The sequence below is a fragment of the Trachypithecus francoisi genome, unplaced genomic scaffold (genome assembly GCF_009764315.1).
Source record: "Trachypithecus francoisi isolate TF-2019V2 unplaced genomic scaffold, Tfra_2.0 Lachesis_group14, whole genome shotgun sequence".
Classification (NCBI taxonomy): Eukaryota; Metazoa; Chordata; class Mammalia; order Primates; family Cercopithecidae; genus Trachypithecus; species Trachypithecus francoisi.
This window is the reverse complement of record NW_022681459.1, coordinates 29,296,193-29,316,666: the sequence shown is the minus strand read 5'-3', so window position 1 is coordinate 29,316,666 and position 20,474 is coordinate 29,296,193. Positions and strand designations below refer to the sequence as shown.

General features: G+C 49.5%; 1 protein-coding gene across 2 annotated transcripts in view; it reads right to left on the bottom strand.

Annotated features, from left to right (window-relative positions):
• The window catches only part of ABCG1 (ATP binding cassette subfamily G member 1), a 78,963-nt gene extending 71,928 nt beyond the window's left edge, over nt 1–7,035 (bottom strand). For both annotated transcript variants that reach the window (XM_033232556.1, XM_033232558.1), the window contains exons 1-2: nt 6,855–7,035; nt 251–494 (exon numbers count right to left, since the gene is read on the bottom strand). In XM_033232556.1, the coding sequence (XP_033088447.1) occupies nt 251–494; nt 6,855–6,896 (286 nt within the window). In that variant the 5' untranslated portion in view covers nt 6,897–7,035. The remainder of the gene's footprint in view (nt 1–250; nt 495–6,854) is intronic.
• Between the last annotated feature and the right edge of the window lie 13,439 nt (nt 7,036–20,474).

Below are 20,474 nucleotides of genomic sequence, written 5' to 3'. Positions count from 1 at the left end.
AATTCTCCATAATGACATCGCAGAATTTCAGAGCAACCACGAACTTTGAGATCACCAAATCCAACCTGTTCATTTTATAGGTGAGGAAAATTCAGGCAGAAAGCAATAGAATAAATTGACCACCGCAGTGACAGCGTTGGGAAGAGAAGCTCAGCTTCCTGACTTCCAGACCCCAGCTTTGCCCAAACAACCTGTTGCCTCCTTCAGAGGCTCCTCCCAGCTTGATACACAAAACAGCCACCCTCCCTACCTTTCTTCCTCCACCAGGGTCCTTCAGGAACCGAGTAGGAAAGGTCCCTGAATTCAATGTTCACAGCTGCCCTCCGAGGCAAGGAGGAGAAGCGCTGGGCTTCCGTGAGGTTGTTATCTACTTTTTTCAGATGCCCATTCAGCAGGTCCGTCTCAGCGGTCTCCATGCTGCTGGACACCACCTCATCCACCGAGACACACACCGACTTGGGCTCCATCATCTCTGCAGAGTAACTGCTGGCATTCTAGAAAAACCAGAGGAAGCAACAAGACCTGTTATAAGCTGCATCAAGAGAAAGAACATGAAGAGATTCACCATGAGGCTCAGGGTCATTGATTATTAATAGCAACACTTTTTCCACTGCAGGAGTGCCTTTGGCCCCAGGAGAAACGTGCCTACCTACAGGAATTTGTCATCTCTGTCACATTTTCTTCTATTAAAAAATGCTTCAGGTAAAGTGTTACGCTGATCTACAAGTCTTACTTTGGAATCATAAAATCTCATCGTAAAACTATACTCGATGAATCATCCATTGCCTCAAAGAAGAAAACACTGGCCACCATAAGCAATGATCTGTTTACAGTCCCTCATTTTAAAAACCTCCATAAAGACACACCAGGCGCCTAAGACATAAATAACCGAGAAAGTTTTATTTACACTGAGCTGTTTTGTGCCTCTCTCGCGTAATCTCATAAAAATGTCTCAGGAGAAATGACATCACCTGAGCTGCTGAGTTTTGTGGGGACTGGCCTTGGTATTTTGCATTTAAAATGTCCAAGTCACTTACAACTCTACTCTCTCGCTACCTCTTCATAATAGCGCTGAAAAGTCGGAATGGTTAATATTTTTTAATCTGTTAGACAAATAAGGAAACGGAGATGTAGACAATGTAAGGACCGTGTTCCAGGTCCCACAATCAAGTGAGTAGCAGCAGTTATCCCAGAATTTGAGTCATAAAAAAAATATAGGTATTCATTTCATTGCATCATGAGAGTACCTAATCGTTGGTAGCTACCATTGGCTTTTAAAGCTTCCTCTGGGAGTCAAATGAAGTATCACCAATTGCCAAGAACCCAGAAGTATCCATGCAAAGAAAGGAATATCCTTTTTTAATGGCCTGGCAACCGTGAGCAAATCAATCAGCTTCAGGTACCTTCAAAACACAGAGGAACCTTGGGGAAGCAAATTGCTGTGCTTTTTCTTGCTGTCTTCCAAATCGAGAGAGAACATCTCCCAGTGCCAAAAGCACACACACACACCCCTCCCGGGCATCTTCTACCTCTGAAGTCCTTCACGAAATCAAAACTTAGCTCCTGGGCTATAATACTGTGTGGCTAAAACTAAAGGTGCTGAGTGAAACTCTGACAAAGCTGAGCTTGGTCTGCTGGTCCTGGGCATGCGGGATGTCTCGGATGCCAGTGTAAGTGGGTTCCCGCATCCCTAAGCAGAGCTAGGAGGGTGTATGTGTGTCTGACAAGGGATCCGCACTCCTCAGGGGTCTGGTGTGATGATAAGATGCAGACCCCGAGGGAGCGACCCCAAAGCCTCCTCCCAGCTGGTCCTGATGCCCCTGTGGCAGGGTCTCTTGGAGGAGCTGCTGCACCATGCCCCTCAGCCTGCCTTCTGGGCTCCTATGCTGCTGCCCCAGGTGTTTAGAGCTCACTTTGATTCCAAAAGGGCCCCGAAAGCCCCCGATCTGGGCCTTGGAGGGGGCATGTCGACAAAGCTGTGGAGAAAGACAAAGGGCTCTAGGCCTGGTTCCCTGTGTCCGTTTCCATCCCCACCTTGCCACACAAGTAAAGACAGAACGTGCTGGGTTCTGCCCAATCCTGCTGGCAGACGTGGGCTCTGCCCTGCAACCCCCGATGGCTGTGTGTGCAGTTGAGGGTAAGGCCTAGGGGGCTCGAGCAACTCCTCTCCCATTGTGGGCCCCCTCCACCTCCACCCAGGAGGCCAGTGCCACACACCATCTGCTCCCTCTCCCCAGGCACCCATTGCAGGTATGGAGCCCCTGCGGAAGCCCAGGGACAGGTGCTTCTTTCTTGTGGCTGAAGCCCACACTGATACAGGATGCATGGCCACCACACCAGCCATCTACATTATCATGAGGGCCTGGCTTTCTCTGCTAGACTCACTGTCTGCTCACCCACTCACTCTCTCACTCCCTCATTCACTGGACAAATTGAGCACCAGATAAAGCCCTAGGGTCAGCAATCAGACAGACAGACATGGCCCCTGACCTGGCAAGCTCAAGTTCAAGATCTGGCCCAGGCAAGAAAACAGGCAACTAATTACAATAGGTAAAGGCAAGAGCCAGGCGGAAAGCGTAAGTGCCTCCGGATTGTTGAGCAGCTCAGCTGTGCTTCTTGATGCCTTGGTCCTCTGGGCAGTCGCCTTGAGGACTCTTGGTCAGTGCATTTCCCCATGTGTGCCTATGATCTTCTTCTTTCATTTTGAGGAAGACCAACTAATGACAACAGGTCAAGGCGAGAGCCAGACAGAGAGCATACTATGGGTAACTCAGAAAGGATTTCTAACGCAACGCAGACCCTGAGATGGGGAGACGCAGGACAAAGTCTTTCTGCAGAAATAGAATCTTAGCTGAATTTAGCAAAGTGGGATGGAGGGGTGCTGGCTCCTGGTGGCCTCTGCTAGGGTACAGCATAGACAAAGTCCCACCGGCACAAGACAGTGAAGCGTCCAGAGACCTGTAAGAAACGCGGGGGCTGGAACGTCGATTTGGGCTGGTAGGGTGGGGGCAGGAGAGCAGGGGGCTTTAGAATAAGATGAGACTAGAGGGGTAAACAAGGTGCCCATGGGGAAGGGCTTGCCAACTTGGTTAAGGGTTTTGCATTTTATCTAGAGATTTTTGGGGAGCCTTGAGGGAATAACAGGACCAGAACTGCAGAAGAGTCTCCTGCTGTGAGCCAGGTGGGGTGATGGTGGCCTGGATCCGCTGGTGGTAGTGGGGCTGAAGGCAAGGGGACAGGCCAGGAGGATAAAACTGGGTGACTAAACTGATTTTGGAGTAAGAAAGAGAGAAGCCAGAATCAAGTACTTGCAATGTAAAGTATTAATAATGACTCGTGCATGCTAGGTAAGTGATTATAAACAATAGTGTTTATTGATCCAGCAATTACCATGTGCCTATTAAACTCTAGCCTATATAGTTTATGCCTCTTATTACCTCCACAACTCTAACAGGGACAGGGGCCCTGGGAGCTGGGATGACCATCTCTAGTTTGGAGGAAGTATTGGAAGCGCAGAGACACTGTCTGACTTGCTTAAGACCCTGTAATTAGGGCGTGGCCAGGCTGGGGCCCTGCTCTGAGAGGCTTCCAAGTCTGAGACCACAAGCCTCTGTAATGGCCCTTGACTGTTGTTTAGCCTTCCACGGGTGAGTTGTGGGTGTTTTGGCATCTTTCAGCCCTTGTCCGTTATAGGAAAACCCACACTGGGGAAATCATGCAGCCCCACCCCCAAATAAACCAACAGCAAAGCAATGCATACAGCTGACCACCTTCCCTCCATGGCATCTAACAGCCTCACCCAATTAATAAAATCTTGAAAACTGTGTGATGCGAGGCAGTGTGTGATGCGAGGCAGTGGCCTGTCAGTCCGAAATAGACCAGCTCTCTGGAAACATCCTCCGATGAGAGCTGCCGGCAATGTAGGTTACAGCGAGTTTCTCCTTAGCCTCCCGAGCTCATTAAAATTAAAACAAATGCATCTTCTCTCTTCATTTTTTTCCTTTCACTCTTCTGTTTCCCTATCCTACTGAAGCATTGTCTTTGACCTTCCCCCACCCCCACACCAGGCCACATATGATTTGTGCCGCACAATACATTGTAAGTCATAGTAAGTTCATTCATAAATGTGGAATGCCAAAGAGACCCTGTTAGGATTGTTCCTGGCTGCTGTTCATGGGAAATTTTCCTGGGCGCTGAGCAGAGTGGGCTGTGATTACAGTTTGAACCCTGGACAGATAGAGATGCCTATTTAGCTGGGGAGCGTCTTTAGCAGTCAGTAAGCCACCACAGGCCATGGTGAGCCGCATTCACTCCATTTCCACCAGGAACACAGAGATAGAAACTTTTTCTCCCAGCATTAGGAGGAAGTTGGGAAACAGGAAGAGGAGCCAGTCAGCAGGACAGTTAGCATGCAGCTGTCTGTCTTCTCTCTTTGGTTCACTGCTGCCAGCCTTGGTACCCACCTAAGCATCCTAAGCATGTAAGAGGAAAATGCACTGACCAAGAGTCCTCAAGGCGACTGCCCAGAAGAAAACACCCAAGGCTTCATACCCTTAACTGAACCAGAGACCAGATCATGCTCGAGGGGGTCACTCGCAATCCCAGAACAGCTCCAAATACCACCCTCCCACTAGAAACACTTGCCACCCCTTGCCTGCCCACTGAACTCAGGGACTCCAGCATGTTCCCCCGAGTGCCTGGCTCACCCCTAGGCACCTCCTTTGACTCACAGCTCAGAGGATCCACACCAGGATGGACCCCAGAGCAGGGAGGTGAAGGAAAAGCAAAGTATAAGATCCCAGGTATCTCTGAAGGGCTCTTTGTTCATGACTTGGCCAGAATTTATTTTCTTTTTAATTTATTTTTCTTTTAACCCTACAGCCCCCAGAATTCCCAGGTGATCTTTCATTCAAGGACTAGCTGGGGCCTAACTCTGCTTAGCTTCTACCATCAGACTAGTGCTTTCAGGGTGGGACAGCTGTGCATGAATAGAAATGTTTAAACTTTTTTTTAAAGTACCAAGTTTTCAGGGAGGAAAATAATTTTCAAAACAAAATAATGTTCTCCAAAACAATGAGTCCAGCCGTGACTGTCTCCACGTGATAACAAAAGAGTTGAGCTCTGGAGGCTGTATCAAATATAATATAGTATTTTTAAAAAAATCTTGGCATTAAAAATCTGTACCTTAAAACATCGGATTCATGATTTTTCTACATGTCCATTATAGGAAAACCCACACCAAGCCACCTTTGCAGCTCCAAAAGGAATTCAGGAGTTACCTAGCATCTAATATAAGATCGATCACTTTCTCTACCTGCAACTAACATCAATAATCTCCTTCATTTTCCATGGTCAATCCCATTTAGGAATCGTAATAGATGAATAAGTGCAAAAGGCAGAATTTCCAAGTGTTGCCCAAAGATTCAACCAGAGAAAAAGCAAGTGTCACCGGGAGGGAAACGGCTTTTCCGTTTTGTTCACTGCCTCTTCTACATAGAAGCCACGCAGGGAAGACAGGGCAGCCCAGAGAGGGGAGTCAGACTGCGGGTCTCCCGCCCGGGCTCTCCCCTCCTCCACCCACCGCCTGGCCGTGTCTGCGGCCCCATTCTATCGTTTACACAAAATCATTATATAATGAGCTGGCGAGGCTCCGTATGTTCTACAGTAACCTGTTTGGAATCATAGGATGCAGTTGTCACAGCGGAGCATGCGCAGAAACCTGGCTACTTTTTTTTTTCCTCTTGAGCTGAAGGCAAGAGGTAACTGTCGGTCAAATCCTGCTCAGCCCTGCTGACTTCAAATACAGGATGCTAAAAATGAAATACAGGGGAGGGGCGGGGTGAGCCCCGGAGCGTGCCATGCACTGTGGGCTTACAGCCTCGGGGAAGTAATATCAGGGTAGTAACTACACAGATACACGGCGTGGAATACGGAAGACTTTCCATTTGTACTTTAGCTACCTATACGCTGTTAGTGTGCTGGGCGTAGACATGAAGGGCCCTAGGATAAGGTGAGGTGGGTGGCTGGGGGCCTGATGATTGGTTCGTTGTTTGTTCCTAATGCCAGAAAACCGGAAAGGGATATTCCTGACCACTCCTGGGAACAGCACTTACTGTAACTGTCCAGCAGTGAACTCGCCGACACCCCGCCATCCCTCTCCAGAGCTGGGGGGAAGTGAGATGCGCGTCCCTGTCACCACCGTGTCTCTCTCTCTCCGGCGCGCGCAGAAAGGCGGCAGGCAAGAATCCGGGCTTGCCCCTCGCGGGTCTCCCCGGGCCTTAGCCGCCCCCTCCCCGAGTGGGTCCGGGAGAGGCTGTCCCCGGGAGTGCAGTCGCAGGCTCCAGCTCTCTGGGGGCAGCTCCCTCTTTGGTTCCCCCAGACCTTGCCTAGCGTTCCTGGGGATGGCGCAAGAAGTCCGCGGTCCCCAAGCCCACAGCCGCGCGCGCGGGGCTCCCCCTCTTCAAGCCCCTCTTCCCTCCGGCCCGAGCTGCGGCCCTTCCCCAGTCCCTAGTGCACTCCGGGTCCCAAGCGCCCCCCGCCCCCCGCCCGGAGGCCATCAGGTCAAGGCCATCGGTCCACTTGTAGGGCTGCTCGCTGCCCTCACCCCACTCCCGGCCCCTCCGCCTTGTCAGTGCTCTCGGCCGGTGCAAGGGGCATCCCGAGGCTCCAGGTGGCCCAGGCGGAGGGGCGGGGATAGCGATTGGAGCCGGGCGCCTCTGTAGGGTGCCCTGGGGCAGCGCCCAGAGGACGCGCTCCAGGGAGGGGTGTCAGGTCGAGTGTGCGAGTCTTTGTGTGTTTCCTGCTCTCCTTGAAAATAAAACCGATCCCGGCGGGCGAAGGATGCGCTCACTCACCATGGCGGTGCCGACCGAGAAAGCGGCCATCAGACAGGCCATGCCCCGGGGGCGGCGGCGGCGGCGGGGACGAGGCTTGAGCTGCGGGACCGAGGCTGCGCTGGCTCCCGGCTTGGCCGCTGCGCGGGGTGCGGGCTGCGCTCGGGCTCCTGCTGGGATCCGGCTCGGGCTCTGGCTCCAGCGCGCCCGGCCCCGCCCCGCGCGCGCGATTGGCTGGCACCGAGGGGGCGGGCAGGCCGGCAGGTGCGCGTGCTCTTGTTTTGCTCCTGCGGGGGGCGGCGGACCAGGCCCGCTGAAGCGCAGGTTCCGGGAGCCACCCGAGCAGAGGCCTCGCAGGCGCCATGGGACACCCCTGCCACCCCAGAAACCCCGGGTCCCGAACTCGTGGGGGCTGGGCCTGCACTGCCCGAGTGAGGCTGCCGGGACACCCGACAGACCCTGGGATTCCCAGGCTAGGAAATCCACTGCCTCCAAGCCTCAAGCGGCTGCGTGATGGGGCCAGAGAGGGAGAGTCCAGAGAGGGAGGGTGAGGGCAAGGGGGCTCCTTTCTTGCTGCTGCTTTTCCCCCTACCCCCACCCCCGCGGTGCTGGGCAGCTCTCTGCCAGTTAGGAGCTTGAGGACTAAAGAAAAGATGACCACTCTAACTCCCGCAACAGCACTGGTATGGGGTGACCCCTGGCAGTGAGGCAGGGTGTGCACTAACACATGTGACATTGCTGTGCGTCAGCCATGGTGCTAAGTGCTGGGTTACAAAGGGATGCTGAGTGAAGATGGCCAGGCCTCTGCCCTCTGCTCACCCCCAAAGAAAAAGAAGGCTCATTTTCTACAGACAGAGGTGTTTCCAGAGCTGGGTTCAGAACCTGGCCATAGCCGTGTTCATGGAACTGTATAAGGAATGACGCCAGGGCACCCTCCCATGTGGCCCCAGACTGGAATATCAGATGGTCCAGCATCTCTAAAGCCCTTATTATATATAAGTGGGGCCATTTCCTGGTAGCCATGGTGACAAGGTATTCTTTACTCCCAGTCTCAGGCCCTAATGCTTTTGTTCAGTTGTTTGCATGTTGGGACGAAAAACAGGAATGCATTTCTTTTCATTTCCAGCACACCTGGATGCCCCCCTCCCAACCACACCTCAGATGAGCCAGGTCTCTGTCTTTCTCCTCACCTAGAAAGGAGGCACAGCTTTTTATGCCAGGCAGGTAGGTGGACTTCACACCCACAGGTCAGATGATGGTAACCAAATTCTGCCCCTCAAATCCGAGGAGAATAAGGAGACGCGGTTATGAGTTTAAGGGGAGGTCCTGCATTTGTCTGAATGGTGTTTTCTCAAGAATAGATCCGCGGAGCACAGTGGCTCACGCCTGTAATCCCAGCACTTTGGGAGGCTGAGGTGATCACAAGGTCAGGAGATCAAGACCATCCTGGCTAACACGGTGAAACCCCGTCTCTACTAAAAATACAAAAAACTAGCCGGGCGTGATGGCGGGTGCCTGTAGTCCCACCTGCTCCGGACGTTGAGGCAGAAGAATGGCGTGCACGCGGGAGGCGGAGCTTGCAGTGAGTGGAGATGGTGCCACTGCACTCCAGCCTGGGCGACAGAGCAAGACTCCATCTCAAAAAAAAAAAAAAAAAAAAGAGTCGATCTGTTACCTTGATTTTACACTTGGCTGAGATGAAGAAATCTGACTGCTGTGTTTACCAGGTGCTACTGCCCGGGTGCCAGGCCTCGGAGGCTGTGTGGTGCCTTAAACATACACCACAGGGAGGCCAGCAAAGCCTGAGTGTGCTGGGAAGAGGATTCGGATCCACAAACCTTGGGAGCGTTTATGCCAAAATGCAGAGAGGAAGGTGCCTCATGGCTGGAGATGGGGACTGGTGCCCAGCCCTGGGACCCACCTTGCTCCAGAAACAGACAGGCCCTGGAGCAGGAGAGGAGGCACGGAACACAGCCAGGGAGGAACTGCCCATGTGACCAGGGCAAGCGAGGGATGCCTGGGTGCCTGCAGCGACATAATTTCTGTCCAATATCCATCCTCCTCACTTCCAGGAATGTGCCCAGAATTTCCTTCTAGACATTCCCCCTCCTCTACCTCCCCGCAGTTCTCTGCCCCAAGATTTATGTGGGATTGATCGACCTTCAGCTCGAGAATAGGCAATTTGGCTTCAGCTGGTCGATGGCTCCCATCCAGCCTGGCCATCGTGGCTGGTCCAGAACTGGAAGTGTGAGGCAGTGCTTACTGGGCTGCTGGGAATGGCCAGGGGGACGGTGTGTGGAGCATGAGGATGAAGACAGAGAGGGAAAACACTATGCCGGGCCCTTGTTGGCTTTGGCTGCTGGATTTTCTATTGCAGGATAAGTGAAAGGGTCCTCACTTATCCATCTGCACAGTAGGGTCAAAATCCCCACCACGTGGGAAATAAGGTGTGGCAAGCGCTTTCCACCGTGCCTAGCACCGAGCAAGCATCCCACTCTAGTCCTTGCTGTGTTCCTCTCCAGCGCCTGATCAGGGAAGAAGCCAACAGTAGTGCAGCACAGATCTGTGCCGCTCCTATCAAGGCTCTTGGTTGTAAAGGACAGAAACTCCAACTGGCTTAAGCTAAGTACAGAAAGGTTCGGAGTGCACTGGTTTCAGGCCTGCCGGGACCAAAGACCTGTACTACTCTGTCCTCAGCCCCTGGTCTCTTGCTCTTTCCATGGCTCTGGCCTCCCCAGGTGATCTTCCCTCTGGCAGGCTGTCTCCACATGGCCCCCCAGCAGCTACACGCTTGCTCCTGTAGCTAGCAGCAACCACTGCACCAGGGGGTTGCCAAAACCCAATAGGCCTGGCCTGGTTCACATGGGATGAAATGAGAAGTTTAGCCCCAATGGGGCCATGCAGAAAGACTGGGCATGCATGGGTGCCCAGCCAAGGCCATTCAAGGCATTCTAAGTAGAACCCTGAGGATCAAGGGGAGCTCTCAACAGGACCAGCTTAGTCCCAACCCCAACAGAAATTTATGCTAAGACATTGCTGACAGGCGAGTCCTACTGGGCCCGATCATTTCCAGTGGGGAGCCGCTTCCGGTCTGTATTAGTCTGTTTTCACGCTGCTGATAAAGACATACCTGAGACTGGGCAATTTACAACGGAAAGAGGTTTAACAGACTCACAATTCCACATGGCTGGGGAAGCCTCATGATCATGGCAGAAAGTGAAAGGCATGTCTCACATGGCGGCAGACAAGGGACGGAGCATGTGCAGGGAAACTCCCCTTTATAAAGCCATCAGAGCTCATGAGACTTATTCGCTATCATGAGAATAGCACGGAAAAGACCTGCCCCTGTTATTCAAAGATCTCTGACCAGGTCCTTCCTACAACATGCGGGAATTATGGGAGCTACAATTCAAGATGAGATTTGGGTGGGGACACAGCCAAACCACGTCACTACCACAGCAGGCAACCCACTCCATTATTAAGTGTTGTCACCACTAGCAAACTGAACCTGTGTCTGATCGGACTCCCTGTCACCCTGACTGCTCTGTGTGCCACAGCAACATGGTGTCACTCCCCAGAGTAGGCCCTGGCCAGCCAATGATGGCACCAACATTCTTTCCAGACCCTTGTTGTCTGGACCAGACACCCCCAGTCTCTCCAGTGTGGCTTCCTAGAAGACACCCTTTTGTCCCACTTTCCTCTTCTCGGGATGGGTGCCAGTTCCTCAGTGTCCCTTGTGAAATTCAGAGCCCACCAAAGAAGACCTATTCAGTGTGATCAGGACAGAACAGCCCAGAGTGATGTGTTCCTTCCCTCTGGAGGGTCTGCATCTATTAGCACAGCCCATGTTGGCCTTGATTTGCAGCCAACAGCATCACCCAGTTGACTTTGAGTGGAGTCAACGGAAGTCTAGGTCTGTGGGAAGAGAACTCCTATTCCATCTGGCCTTCCCTGTGGTGTCCCATTTTAGGAGTGTCTGATTTATTTCTGTGGACTTCCAGCTGCTGAGGCCAAACATGATGGGGAGAAAGGGGCACCCTGAGGACTTGGCCTCTGGCATGAGGATCCTGCACTTGGTGCTTGTGAGGGTGGGTGCAGGGGAGTCACATGTCCAGGTGGGCCTGTGGTGGGGCGACCCCTTGTCCCTGGTGAGTTTCTGCAACCAGCCGGGCACTGGGGTGAGACTGGCTTGGTGACTCAAATTGCCCCATCTTCCGCAGGATACCAACAACAGGTCTCTGAATCCCTGGTTCCCGTGCAGATCTCTCTGCTCCTCCACCTGGGCCGAGGCCGGCCTGCACGCAGCCTGCCAATGTGCACACAGACCTGACCTGCCTGCTGTGTCTTCGGCTGCTTTGTGCTCCACTGTGTGGCCGGGCACATCTCGCTCACTTCATACCTCCCCATTTCGTGGAGGAAAACAGAAAAAAAAAAAGGAGGCTGTCCCTCTGCCCCTTTGCCCTGCTCCTCTCTGTACCATGCCCACTGCTGCCTGTTGGCAATATGAAGTATGACAGGTTATGGGATTTTTTTTCCCCCAAAGTCTGGAAACTGGGTAGGAGAAGGGGGAGGAGGATGCAGAGAGGTGTTTGTCTGCTTGCTTGCTTTTCACAACCCAAATCTCTGACTCTGAAGATAAAAGTTCCCAGCCAGTTAAGAACAGAAGACGCTGCCCCAAGTGTAAGCAGGAAAGAGGGGCTTGTGGCTATCCTGTCCGACACTGGTGAGCGATGTGAGGGAGGGAGAGATAGGGATGAACACCGTGCCCTTGGCATCCCAGGCCGAGATGACACAACAGGAGATCATGCTCGAGAGGCATCCCTGTGGCGAACTTGCCCTGGGCTGGGCCTGGAGACCTCCCTTCTGGTCAGCCTGGTCCCGACCCTATTGGCTTCTCTGACCAAGGGAGGGAGAGAGTGTACGTGTGTCTTAGTCCATTCTGGCTGCTGTAACAAACATCTTAGACTGGGAAATCTGTAAACTACAGAAATGTATTGTTCACAGTACCAGAAGCTGGGAGGTCCAAGGTCAGAGCTCCAGCATCTCCAGTGTCGGGTGAGGGCCTGTTCCTCATAGATGGCGCCTCTGTGTCCTCACATGATGGAAGAGGAAGAGATGGTCCCTGCAACCTGTCTTATGAGAGTTCCACCCTATTCATGGGGCAAAGCCTTCATGACCTAATCACCTTCCAAAGGCTACACCTCAGTACTATCAGAGTATTAATCACACTGGGCATTAGGTCCCAACAAATAAATTTAGGAGGAACCCCAATATTCAGACCATAGCATTCCACCCCTGGCTCTCCAAAACTCACAGTCTTCTCACATGCCAAATATGTTCATTCCATCTCAATAGTGCCCAAAGTCTTAAATTGTTCCCGGCACCAAATCAAAAGTCTAAAGCCCAGATTCCCAGCTACACATCATTTAAATCAGATGTGAGTGGGACTCAAGGTAAACATCCTCTTGGGGAAAATTCTTTCAGCGGTGAACTTGTGAAGGCAAACAAGTTATGTGCTTTCAAAATGCAAGGATGGGGCAGGCACAGGACAGACATTTCCATCCAAAAAGAGAAAAATAGGAAAGAAGAAAAGGATAACGGGTCTCAGGTAAGTCCCAAACCCAACAGGGCAAAAAGCATCATATCTTCTTTGACTCCACGGTGCCATCTTCTGAACACTCTAAGGAGGGACTTGGGCCCCCAGGGCTCTGGGTGGCACCTCCTACATGGCTTTGTTGAGCACAGCCCGCACTGCAGCTCTCATGGGATGGAGTCCCCTGCCTGTGGCTCTCTCAGGCTGGAGGTGCACATCAGTGGCTCTGCTAGTCTGAGGTCTTCAGGTGGCCCTGCCCCCACAGCTCCACTGGGCATTGTCCTGGTGGGGGCTCTTTGCAGTGGCTCCGTCCCTGTGGCAGTTCTCTGCCTGGACCCCAAGGCTCTCCAAAGCGTTCTCTGAAATCCAGATGGAGTTAGCCATGCCTCCATAGCTCCTACCCTCTACACACCCATGGAGATGGCCCTGCACAGATGCCCAAGGTTTATTGATTTTGCCCTCTGAGGGGAACACACTGCAGCAGGTGCCAAGGTTCTGCAGGCACTCCAGGCGCCTCTGTGGGCATAGTTCTTTCCCCCAGACCTCGGCACTCTGGGCCTGTGATGGGAGGGCAGCACTGGTAACCTCTGAAACGCCTTCAGCGTTATGCCGTCACTATCTTCATGCACAGCACCTGGCTTCTGCCTCTCTATGCTAATCTCTGCCTGAAACACTAGTTTGGCTATAGCCTCGATTTCAGGCATACTTTTTTTTTCTTTACAGGATGGCCAGGCTGAGAATATTCTGTAAGTTCTGCCTCCCCTTTTGGCTATAAATTCTGTCTTTAATTGATTTCTTGCCTTCTCACATTTTACCATAAGCAGTGGAGAGAAGCTATGCAGTGTCCTCAAGACATGGTTTAGAGTGTTTCTTCCACCAAATATTCAAGTTCATCCCCTACCACTCTGACTTTCACAGAACACGAGGACACAAACAGTTCAGCCAAGTCCTTTGCCATCTGTCACAAGGATGGCCTTTCCTCCCGTTTCCAGTAACACATTCCTCATTTCTGTCTGACACCTCAACAGAGTGGCCTTTACCATCCATACTTCTATCAGCATTCTGATCATAGCCACTTACATAATCTCGGAGGCTCTGTGTCCTCTTCTTCTGAGACCTCACCAGGATCACCCTTTATGTTCACTCTTGGCAGCCCAGGCCTTTTGAGCCTGCTCCTCCAAACTCTTCCAGCCTCTGCCCGTTACCCAGTTCCAGAGCCTCTTCCACATCTGCAGGTCTTTGTTTCTGCAGCACTCTGCTTCTTGGTACCAATTTCTGTCTCAGTCCATCTGGACTCCTATAACAAAATACCTTAGACTAGGTAACTTAAAAACAACAAAAACATATTCGCAGTTCTAGAGGCTGGGAAGTCCAAATTCAAGATTCCAGAAAATTCAGTGTCTGGAGGCCTGTTCCTCACAGATGTGCCTTCTGTGTCCTCCCATGGTAGAAAGGAAAGGGGCTCCTTTCAACCTGTTTCAAACCATTTAATAAATTCGTCAATCCCATTCCTCATGGCCTAATCACTTCCCAAGGACCACATCTCTCTTTTTTTGTTGGTTTTCATTTACTTATTTTTTTTAACAGTCTTGCTCTGTCACCCAGGCTGGAGTGCAGTGGCACAATCTCGGCTCACTGCAGCTTCTGTTGGTCAGGTTCCAGCAATTCTCCTGCCTCAGCCTCCTGGGTAGCTGGGATTACATGTGCATGCCACCATGCCCAGTTAATTTTTTTTTTGTATTTTTCATAGAGACGGGGCTTTGCCATCTTGGCCAGTCTGGTCTTGGACTACTGACCTCAGGTGATCCACCCGCCTTGGCCTCCCAAAGTGCTGGGATTACAGATGTGAGCTACCGCGCCGGGCCCAGGACTGCATCTCTTAATGCTGTCATGATGGGTATTAGGTTCTAACATATGAATTTGGGGAGGATACCAATATTTGGGTCATAGCAGGGAGAATGAAAGGAAGGAAAGAAGAGAGGTAGAGACAGAGAGAGGAAGGAAGGAGGAAGGGAAAGGTGAGTGGAGAAAGGAGGAAGAACAGGTGCAGAGGAAAACCACGTCTTAGACCTTCAAGGGGAAGCCTGGGAAAGTGGGTCAGACACAGAGACCATGTCATCAGGGAGGGCAGTGATGTAAGGCTGGTTGGATACACCAAATAGGAACTTTGTGTGTTGGTTCATTTGAAAGAAATGGGAATGCTGAGGCCGGTCGTGGTGGCTCACGCCTGTAATGCCAGCACTTTGGGAGGCCGAAGCGGGCGGATCACAAGGTCAAGAGATTGAGACCATCCTGGCCAACACGGTGAAACCCCGTCTCTACTAAAAATACAAAAATTAGCTAGGTCTGGTGGCACGCGCCTGTAGTCCCAGCTACTCCAGAGGCTGAGGCAGGAGAATCGCTTGAACCTGGGAGGCGGAGTTTGCAGTGAGCCAAGATTGCAACACTGCACTCCAGTCTGGGCAACAGGGGGAGACTTCGTCTCAAAAAAATCATAATAATAAAATAAATTTTTTAAAAAAGAAATGAGAATGCTTAATCTCCACTGTTGGTTTCCTATTTTGCTGGTGCTCTTGACTTCAGTGGTGTTCTGTCTCCAGTGTCCAGATACGTCCCTTCGCTTCCTCTGGTGAGCCAGCCCAGCTCCAGAGAGGACCCCTTCTTTACCAAGCGCACACAGCCTGTGGGAGGTCAGTGCAAAGGAGGGGCCATGAGATGAGGGAAGCCAAAGAGGTGAGGGAGGTGCAGGGTGGAGGGAGTGGGGGCAGCAGACGTCTGGAAGCTACGGTGGCAAGACACATGATGAGAGATGGTTTCAGGGGAAAAACTGCAAGTAGATATTTCATAGATTTAGTTAAGACAAGACAAGTTAAGTATTACAGATAGATTCCTTTTGTTTTCTTCCATTAGCGTGGAACCAAGAGCGGCTGGTAAAGACCTAGGAAACCATTTCTTCAAACGAAGAAAGAGTAAATAACATCTGGCCACAGGATGACCTTCAAAGTTGAAGATTAGGACAGAAGTCTCAGAGACAGACACCGGAATATTACTAGAGGCCTCCTTCCCACAAGTAATTTAAAGCTTTCCATCACTCCCATAACAGATCCCTTCTAGGAAGTAACTGGAACCACTGTGTACCCCACGTTTCCTCCAGGGAACCTCCCATCCCTGACTCCATGTAGTCAACCGTAGAACGCAACCCCCCTCCCCCGCCCCCCGGAGCCACCCAGAACATTCCATCCCTCTGGCCACTACTGATGTTCTGGAAAAGACACACAAACCCAGCGGGGTCATCAGAGACCCTAAGAGGGAGAGGGTTTCTTTCCCTGCTCCCTGTTGGCATTGACAAGTCATAAGGAGAGTGTTTGTCTGGCTAGGAATTAAGTAAACACCCCCAGGGAAGTAGAGCCGAGATGGAGGGAGTGACAAAGCCCTTTAAGCAGCCTTTTCATCGCTGGAACCTCTACATCCTGCCCTCCTGAGTTCACGCCCATTGTCCAGAGTTGGCCCTTCCCAAGCGGCTGGGCAACCACTTTTAACTTTTGATAAGTGCTGGGCCCCAGAGCCAGATGGCGGCTCTTTAAACAAGCTCGTTCTTCTCAGTGCCCCTGTGACCTCAGCTATTAAGTGGGCTGATGATCAATCCTGTTGGGCCTCAGAAGACTGTTTCAAGGATTAGAGGAGTCAGCATTTGACAGCCATGGCCGGCACACAGTGTGCATCTTATAAAGGCTGGTGCTCTTTATTCTTATTCTTTGTCACGGGATCTTCTCCTCTCCCTTCTGACCCCGAACTAGTATGAATTAGATGTCAGTCACTTGCAACTAAAAAGTCTTGGTTATGATCATCAGTTTGACAAGGAAGTTAAAAGTCAGAGGCCCAAAGCCACTCTATGAGAAAATCCTTACAAGTAGTTTCTAGATCGACCCTCTGACCCTTAGCTTCTTCATCACCCAGTACATGCATTATCTCCCCAAAGAGATGATCAATTCCAGCATCTCACTAATATTACTTTGCTCCAACATCATTCGCCGCATGGAGCCTAGCTGGAATAGGTGCTTAATAAGAACCATGAGTTATGTTTGGACAACCTCGAATGCTTTAGAAAATGTTGTCATGTGCATGATTGCATTTTGCTTCAGAATGCCCTGTGGGGTAGGAGGGCAGATGCCATTGCTGGACCCTATGGGTTTTACACTTTCACACCAGTCACCAGGCAGCCCACATTTTGTTATTTCTGTCAGTCAGATGATCTGTGCCTGGTCTCTCAGAAGCAGCTTCTCCATGCCATGCCTAGGTCAGGCCCAGATCAACTCTCCATGGCTCCAAAGGCCACAGCTCAAGTGTTCAGTGGACTCAGCCCCCTGATCACCTGAGCAGAAATCCTCTTGCCTCCCTGAGACCTCTGAGCTCTCCTGGTGGCTGCAGACTCCATAGCGCCCCTTTCCACGCTCTGAGACATTTCTCCTGACCCCTCTGCCTCCCTCCCCCAGAACCCCAGCTCTGCATTCCTCTCTTCCAGGAGGGCCTGGGGCAGTCACCTTGTGGAGCCTAAGCTTTCAAAAGCAAAGGCTTGATTAGAGAGATTATCTTCTGCATGCCTGGAAACTTATGCCTCAGGTTCTGCAACTCTCTAAAGGCTTTAGGAGAAAAACAACTCCTTTAAAAAAAAAGAAAAAAGAAAAAAAGACATGACTACTTTTTAAAGGGAGGGGAAAATTGCTAGAGCAGGGAAAATTAATAAATTGTCTCGGTAAATTATTCTGCCACATGAAAACAAGAAAATGGAGGCTCCATGAGGTTTGTAACCTGCTTAGGGCCATAAAGCCCGGACAAGGACCCAGGTCTCCTGGCACCTGGCTAAGTATCTTTCCACGTGTCCACTACTGTCAAGTATTTACTGGGTGAAGAGGGAAAACCTATTTCAAACGGGCAGATTTCTACAAGAAGCCCAAGTTCAATCTGTTGAAAGTCATAAGACAGGCTTGTGGGAAGATGGAATAGACATGTTTTTCCCTAGTCCTCCCTCTAATTACAATTAAAAACCTTGGATATTACACAAAACAAACATAAGGAGACTCTAGAAGATGGGGAAAGGAAGGCAAACCATCCAGGGATCTTGGGACCCAAGGAGACACACTGTGGTAAGGTCCCTGGATTTTTGTTTTGCATCATATATCCCAGATTTTGAGTTGAAGAAGCTGAGAACCTGGAAATGCAAATGAGCACCAAAAAAAAAAAAAAAAAAAAGTCCCAACAAAAGGCTGCTTTCTCTACCCAAAAGAACAGGAAAGGGGCAACCTAGAGGACAGAAAATTTTTAGACAATAACTTCTCTGCTTCAACCAAACATTCCAGAATAAACTGTGGTCAAATGTCCACCCATGCCAGCAAAGAAAGAGTGGGGAGCTTAGATTTCCACCCTCCTCAGGCTGTAATTAGGCACATAAACCAACTCCTACTTCTCTAGCCATAATATATGTGTCAGAGAAGGCCAATTAGGAAGTCGGGACTTCTGCTCCCACTGGGCAATAATGAGAAGCTCCTCGCCCACCTTGCTGGGGTGGCGATAGGAGACCCAGTAGAGTCAGGACTTTCGCCGCCACCCAGGGTAACAAGGATACTCATCACCCTGTGATGTCATGAAGACCATGTAGGGAACAGAAGTAAGGTCTCCTACCTCCCCCAGCTAGGGAGGTATCAGTAGAGGCCAAATGGGAAGCCAGAACTTCAACACTCATCCAGTAGTAATGAGGAACCCCTCTTTAGGGTGTCAACAAAGGCTGAGCAGGGAACCTGGACTTGTACCCTTGCCTGGTAGTAAGGTGGCAGTGCTGTGCCCCCTTCCCCTGCCAGAGTGATGTCAGATAAGCCAATTAATGGATGGATGCCAATCAATGCATGCCAACGCAAAGATGACAGCAGTGTTAGAATTATCCAACAAGTGTTGACAAACAGGCATCATAAAAATGCTTCAGTGAGCAATTACGAGCAGATTTGAAAAAATAAAATAGAAAGTAGAAAGTCTTACCAAACAAATAGAAGGTAAAAAGAACAAAATAGAAAGTTGAGAATTGAAAAATTAAACCACCAAAATTAAAAACTCAGCAGACAGGCTTAATAGCAGAATGGAGGGGACAGAGGAAAGAATCAATAAACTGGAAAATGGAACAACAGAAATCATCGAATCTGAACAACAGAGAAAAACAAGCTGAACAAAAAAATGAATACAGCTTAAGGGGCCTGTAGAACTGTATATAAAGATCTAACAGAAACCCAGAAGTGGGGCTGAGGGGTTAAAAAATAATCAAAGAAATAACAGCTAAAAACTTCTCAAACCTAGCAAAAGACATAAACCTACAGATTCAAGAACCTTAGCAAACTCCAAACAGAATAAACGCAAATGAAACTATACCAAGACATTACAGTCAAATTTCTGAAAACTGAAGACAAAGAAGAGATCGTAAGGGGAATGAAAGAGAAACAATACCTTACCTATAGGGGAAAAAGCAATTCAAATGACAGCATATTTCTCAATGAAAACATAGAAGAAGACAGAATTCGCAAAACATTTTTTATTTCCTGAAAGAAAAAAACAAAACAAAACAAAAACCAACACTGGCCACCCAGAAATCAAGATATTCTCAGATAAAGAAAAACTAAGAAAATGTGTCACTAGTAGACATAACCTAAAAGAATGATGAAATGAAGTTATTTAAACATAAATAAAATGGTAAAAGAATGAAGCTTTGAACATCAAGAAGGACAGCACTTTGAGAGGTTGAGGCAGGACAATTGCTTCAGCACAGGAGTTTGAGATCAGCCTGGGCAACATAGTGAGGTCCCATGTCTGCAAAAAATTTAAAAATTATCCAGATGTGGTGGCACATGCCTGTAGCACCAGGATATAGAAGAACTCAGTGATACTATTAATCAATAGGATCATAATCAATATATATATAATAAATATAATCAATATATATCAATATATAATCAATATATATAATCAATATATATCTATATCTATATATATATATATAAAACACTCCACCTGACAACAGAAGAATGCACATTCAAGTATCCATAAAACAGATACCAAGTTAGACCATATTCTGGGCCACAAAGCAAACCTCAACAAACTCAAATTGTACAGATTGCATTTATTTATTTATTTATTTATTTATTTATTTATTTATTTTTGAGACAGAGTCTCCCTCTGTCACCCAGGCTGGAGTGCAGGGGCATGATCTCAGCTCACTGCAACCTCAACCTCCTGGGCTCAAGTGATTCTCATGTCTCAGCCTCCTGAGTAGCTGGGATTACAGGTGTTGTGCCATCATGTCTGGCTAATTCTTGCACTTTTAATAGAGATGGGGTTTTGTCATGTTGGTCTCTAACTCCTGGCCTCAAGTGATCCTCCCACCTCAGCCTCCCAAAGTGCTGGGATTACATGCATGAGCCACCATGCCTGGCACCAGACTGTGCTTTCTGATCAAAGTGGAATCAAATTAGAAATCAATAACAGGAAGATATAAGAAAAACTTCTGAACAGTTAGAATCCAAACAATATACTTTAAAATAATTTATGAGGCAAAGAGGGTGTCTGAAGGGCAATAAAAATACATTTACCTGAATGAAAATGAAAATAAAAATACATGAAAATAAAAATATCAAAATTTGTGGGACACAACTAAAACAGTAAGGAGAGGGAAATTTATAGCACTGAATTCATATACGTTGGAAATGAGGAAAACTCTCAAAGTGATAACTGAAACTCTTACCTCAAGAATGTAGAAAAAAGAGAGAAAAGTCAGAAAAGAAAATGAATAGTAAAGATAATCACAGAAATCAGTGAAACTGAAAAGAGAAAGCCAGTAGAGAAAATCAATGAAACACAAAGCTGGTTCTCGAAGCAATCAATACATTTCTTTCTTTCTTTCTTTTTCTTTTCTGAGATGGAGTCTTGCTCTGTCTCCCAGGGTGGAGTGCAGTGTCACGATCTCGGTTCACTGCAACCTCCACCTCCCAGGTTCAAGCAATTCTCCTGCT